Source organism: Chenopodium album, chromosome 22 (genome assembly GCF_948465745.1).
Source record: "Chenopodium album chromosome 22, dcCheAlbu1.1, whole genome shotgun sequence".
In the NCBI taxonomy this organism is placed as follows: Eukaryota; Viridiplantae; Streptophyta; class Magnoliopsida; order Caryophyllales; family Amaranthaceae; genus Chenopodium; species Chenopodium album.
The window spans coordinates 37488208-37493535 of NC_137855.1; the positions used below are offsets into that span (position 1 = coordinate 37488208).

General features: G+C 34.3%; 1 protein-coding gene across 1 annotated transcript; it reads left to right on the forward strand.

Annotated features, from left to right (window-relative positions):
- The first annotated feature begins 1638 nt into the window (after positions 1 to 1638).
- LOC145605705 (rRNA-processing protein fcf2-like) lies at positions 1639 to 5328 on the forward strand. The gene is made up of 6 exons (XM_081661778.1): positions 1639 to 1771; positions 1997 to 2234; positions 2340 to 2400; positions 4366 to 4443; positions 4564 to 4679; positions 4776 to 5328. Exons 2-6 carry the CDS (start codon positions 2020 to 2022, stop codon positions 4942 to 4944), a joined length of 639 nt encoding a protein of 212 aa, XP_081517904.1. The 5' UTR covers positions 1639 to 1771; positions 1997 to 2019; the 3' UTR covers positions 4945 to 5328.

The following is a 5328-nucleotide window of genomic DNA, read 5'->3' on the forward strand; positions in this document are numbered from 1 at the left end:
TGAACTAGTTCTGTTTGATACATTCTTAGCATGAAAATTTTGTTTTTTGTCAGAAGAAGTCTTCGGTAATCTATATACTGAAAATCCTAGCAAGAACAGTCTGCAGCTGTCATATGTTTTAGGAGCAGCAATTATATTTTTTGTGTTTGCCTAAATCGGAAACTAATTAGCCTTCAAGGTTGTAACACGTAACTAGCCTAAGAAATGTGCTTAAACCTCTATGTTGCTCTCATGATGGTATGTAGGAGGACTGTAAATGTATGCTGTTTGTCGAAAGCAGAGGGTTTTGCGAATTTTTCTGAGAAGTTGTAGTTACCTGCTAGTAATCAGTTGTAATACACCTGATGTTTTGTATACAGTACATTAATATCAATATATGTGCTCTAAGAAGCTAGTATCTTTCAAAAATAGTTAAGTCAGAATGTAGGAGAATTTGACAGCTACTTTGTTCTGGCAGTTTCCTAAATCAAAACTTATATAGTTATATGCCTGATAAAATGGATAAATTAGCCGGACAAATTCCTTTTATTGGACAGATATCAGTATTCCACAAGTAATGTATTGCAAAATTTACTAAAAATGGTGATGATTAAACCAGACCAAGAGCCTGAGAAAATGGAAACCGAAAATTGTATCTTTTTCTTAGACCAGATGTGACATTCCTAGTAACACTCTAGAACTATATATAGAGCCCTCCCTTGGATGATTCTCAAAATTAAATGACTAAACTCCCAACACGACTGGAAAAGAGCCTAATCAACACTAGTTGATATCTGCCTGAGAGATACTTAACTCAGAGTAAAATATTTGATAATTTTAAGAGAACTTGTCCAAATTGTAACATTTTCATAAATACGGAGTATAAGCTAGTGAATTTTAGGCGAGTAGCTAATTTTCTAGATCGAGTCTGATTAGCTTGAGTGCTTATGTAGTTTAGTGAAAGCGGAAGAGCGTGCAATGCCTAAATTTTAAGGGGTTATTGGTTGTTTGGTTGATAAATTCATGGGAAGTAGTCCCACAAAATGGGGGGAAGTTAATTATTTAGGGGACCTAGATAAGTGAAACTTCCCACGAGAATTTCCATTTCTTATAACCAAACACTTTTAAGAATTTCCTATGAACTTCAATTTCATGGGAAATCAATTTTACAAGGAATTTGCAATTCCTACATTCAACCAAACGAACCCTAAGTATAAGGTTGTGTGCTTGAGTGTGACAATGCCTATGAAACAATTAGTAAGTTTCAAAGATTAGCTTTGTGGCTTTGCCTCAAACCTACTATCTTTGGGTGGACATAATAATTGAATTCTTCAATATTTTCTTGTTTTCGATATGTTATGATTGATTTTTAAAAGTAGTATATGGACATTTCAATTTGCGTTGCCATATTAAATATTCCGACAAAATTTTGTAACTTCATCAATAATCAATTGAATAGACCGTGGGCATTTCGAACCCTCCAAGAAACAAAGGGAGTATATGGTCAAGACTCAAGAATAGCCCCATATTATACATTTGACTAATTTGTCTAGTCAAACTATGTCAATAATTTAATAAGTTTGGAAAATATAAATGAATAAATCTGGCCGTTAGATATTATTTAGATCCAATGGTTGAGATTATATGCGAGTAAATGTTTCCAGTTTTACCCATTCACTTATACGCTGCAGTCTGCATCCACTTCTATCGCTCGCCTCCATTGAAGCGTGCTCCAAATTCTCCATTAAAGCAACTTCCGAGCTTCCTCTACTCCATTAAAGCAATTTCTTAGGTAATATATTCTTTTCTTTTTCTGTTTAATCTTCAATTATCAATTTCACAATCTAGGGTTTATCGTAATATAGGGTTCTTCTAAAGTAATTTATTGAACTATAGTTTATAATCACCAAACTTATGAAAGATTATACTGAGTAGTTTTGTCAATTTCTATAAGAAAGAAGAAATTTATGTGATTTTTTAAGCTTAATTTGATCAAAGAAGTCAAAATTTGTTGCAGAGTATTGTTTCTTAAACCCTTCAATGGCGGCCTTGACATGGGAGCCCAAGATCCCATCATTCGGAACTGCTTCTTCGTCTTCAATTGGAACTCGCAAAACCCAAATTACGCCTGAAATCAGCTCACTGTATAAACCCAAATCAGAGCTTATTGATGGTTTGTTTGTTCCTCCGAATAACCCTAAACAACTCAATAAAATACGCCGGAAACAACTCAAAGATACCGCTGGCGCTGATTGGTATTAATTTTGCTGTCAAATTGTTTGAATTTTTGAAATTTGGTCAATTTTTTGGGAAATTTGTGTGAATTTTGATGTGGGTTTTTGTTTTGGAATGTGTTTTAGGTTTGATATGCCTGCCCCGGTTGTTACGCCGGAGTTGAAACAGGATCTCCAGCTACTAAAGGTATTGCAGTTTTTAATTTTCTGCATTGGTTTAATTTTGTAGGGTTGTGTACTTAGCAATTGAAGTTATGTTAATTTGAATCAAAATTTAGTTCAATACTTGTTGATTGAAGCTTGAATCTTGAGGAAAAGTTTTGAACGATCATTGAATTTATAGTAATGTCCCTTGTCCATATTTCATCAACTGGGCTATTGTTTTGGTCATTAAGGTTAGACTTGAAATAGCATTGGCATTTGATGAGAATTACAGTGAAGTTGGGTTGTGGGTTCAAGATTAGGTTTGTAGAATTTTTGTCCCTACGCTTATGACTTTCTAGATATAAAATTGTCGGAAATTGGGAATTTTAGTTTTACAATCAGTGAGTTAATAAGTTGAAGATATAACACCAAAGCCTTATTTTCAATTAGTTGAAGATAAAGTTTGCATTCAGAATAGATAAAAATAAGAACATGCTAGTAGCAATAGATATAAGTGATTGGAGGAAGACAAGATTTCAACTTTTGTTTCACTTTCTCCAATTTAGCATGAACTCCAGCTTTAGTCTCATTCTTCGATACAAGTATACAATATTATCCACAAACAATTAACACATATGTATCTCATTTTGGATTCACCTTGTTTATTCGTCCTCCATGTAAAGAGGAATGAACTTGGTTTACATCATTGGTGTAAACCAATTGTTATATGATTGTTACGTTTCCATAAAAAAAATTCGTTCTTATTTACAGGTAATTAACTCTGTCGATGCGTTTACTTGGTATTCCCTATTAGCTACTTGACCCATTCTGTAGACTAAAACCCAATTGAAACCTTAGGATAAGCGCCCTTCACTATTAGATATTTGGTCTATTCATTCTTAGACTTGATTTGATACATTGAGGGCTAGGAGTCTATACTGAGTAGCTACACACACTTCAAATACACCTTTATATCAAGACAATTACCTCAATCCATCCTCCTTGCCAAAAGTTTGGCAATTTTTGTTGTATTTCTTTCTTTTAAAGTTTAAACTGTCTCCAAATGGTGATCACGCTTCGTGAACCAAGTCTTAGCCATTATCTTTTAGAGTTTTCTTATGTGAATAGAAGGAACTCAAATGCCACGCTACATGTGGAAAGTCGTAGTATGTCATACTGTCATCTGAATGCCCTCTTTTAACATGGGGAGGGTAAATTAATAATCATTAGAAAACTTTATATTGCAAGGCTGCTTAGAAAGAGGTACAAAAAGCTACAAATTCTATACTTTTTATGTTGCAAGCTCAAATCAGCCGTAAGCTGCAATTAATAATTTTTCATATGCTTTTCAGAAAATACGAGTAAAGATGATGGTCTTATAATGATTACAGAAGTGTTTTAAGATTGTTGTATTGTTTTTTATTCAAAGGCTTTATTAACATTTTAAAACTAAATCCTGATATAATTATCTAATATTGTGATGTACTGATGAACATTAGACATGTAACAAGGAATATATTCCGTTAAATCTCATAATAATCTGTTACTGTTGTTTTGCATGTCAAGTGTAACTTTTGTGCACTTTTTCTCTTTCTGTAAACACATTATATCTACAATGACCTAGATGAAGAATCGGTTTTCTGCTAAAATATTGCAATTTAAATATGAAGCTATAAACTTATCAAGAAACTCCTTTAACAGAGCCTTGGTTCTATTAAAGTTTTCTGCAAAGCTTTGGTATTGAGAAGCGTATCAGTCAGTTCACCTTTGGCTTTGAATATAAAGGTGTTTTAGATTGGGAAGGAAGGTCTACCATGACGTTAGTCGTTAGAATTAGTAGTAAATCTATAGTTGTTTCTAAATACTAATTGGCTGTAGCACGTCTCCATTTTTCTGTACCAGCTGTTGGTCAACACTTCTCTTATGTTTATAATTTCAGTGTTTTAACCCATTTGGGTGTCTCAAACTCACAGTTCTCACATTGGTAGTAATTTCATAATCTTTGCAGTTAAGGAATGTCATTGATCCAAAAAGACATTATAAGAAGGGTGATACGAAGTTGAAGGCATTGCCCAAATATTTCCAGGTAAATGTCGCATCCCCTGAATTGATGCCATTGAGTCTGATTCCCTTAATATAAAAAATCTGCAGTCTATACCTTAGCTGATGCTGTTGATATATTATTTTAACCATGTTAATAATGTAGGTGGGTACTGTAGTGGAGTCAGCATCAGATTATTACTCTGCTAGGCTCACTAAAAAGGAGAGGAAAAATAGAATTGCTGATGAGCTACTTGCTGACAGTTCCCTTGCACAGTACCGGTAAGTCGAAAAATGTTACTCTGTATTTGTTTGAATGTCACAAAATTAGAGATCTTTCTTTGTTTGATGATGCACACACATGCTTATGTTCCCCAGGAAGCGCAAGGTGAGAGAAATTGAAGAGCATCAGCGTCCTGGTGGGAACGAGAAGTGGAAGATAAAGGGCAAGTTTACTCTAAAGCGAGCCAAGGAAAAGAGGCATTTGTCAGAACAGAGGCATGAATCTTCTGGAAATAATAATAATAAGCGCTTTAAAAGACTTTAGATGTCTAATTTGAGACATGGAACACTTGGACCAAATTGCTCAGCCTCCACACCTGGGGCAACTAGTTCAAAGTTTAGCCGCTGAACCAAATTTACATAGCTGCAGAACCTCATGGAGCAGCGGTGGGCAGTGACTGCATAAGTATCTTGTAGGTAGGCATAGGAGCTTATATTGCGTTGAAGCTGGACTAATTCCAGTCATAATAGTTTGTTTTGGTATTACTTACATTTGTGTATCACTTTAAATAGTTTACGGAAATTATGACAATAGGAATTGGTCTGATGCCATATTTGTTGGTGCAAAATTCGTGTCCTGAGTGAATTGTATTGATTCTTTGATATGGTATTTGATACGAGTACATTATATGAGCACTCTATTTTCTTA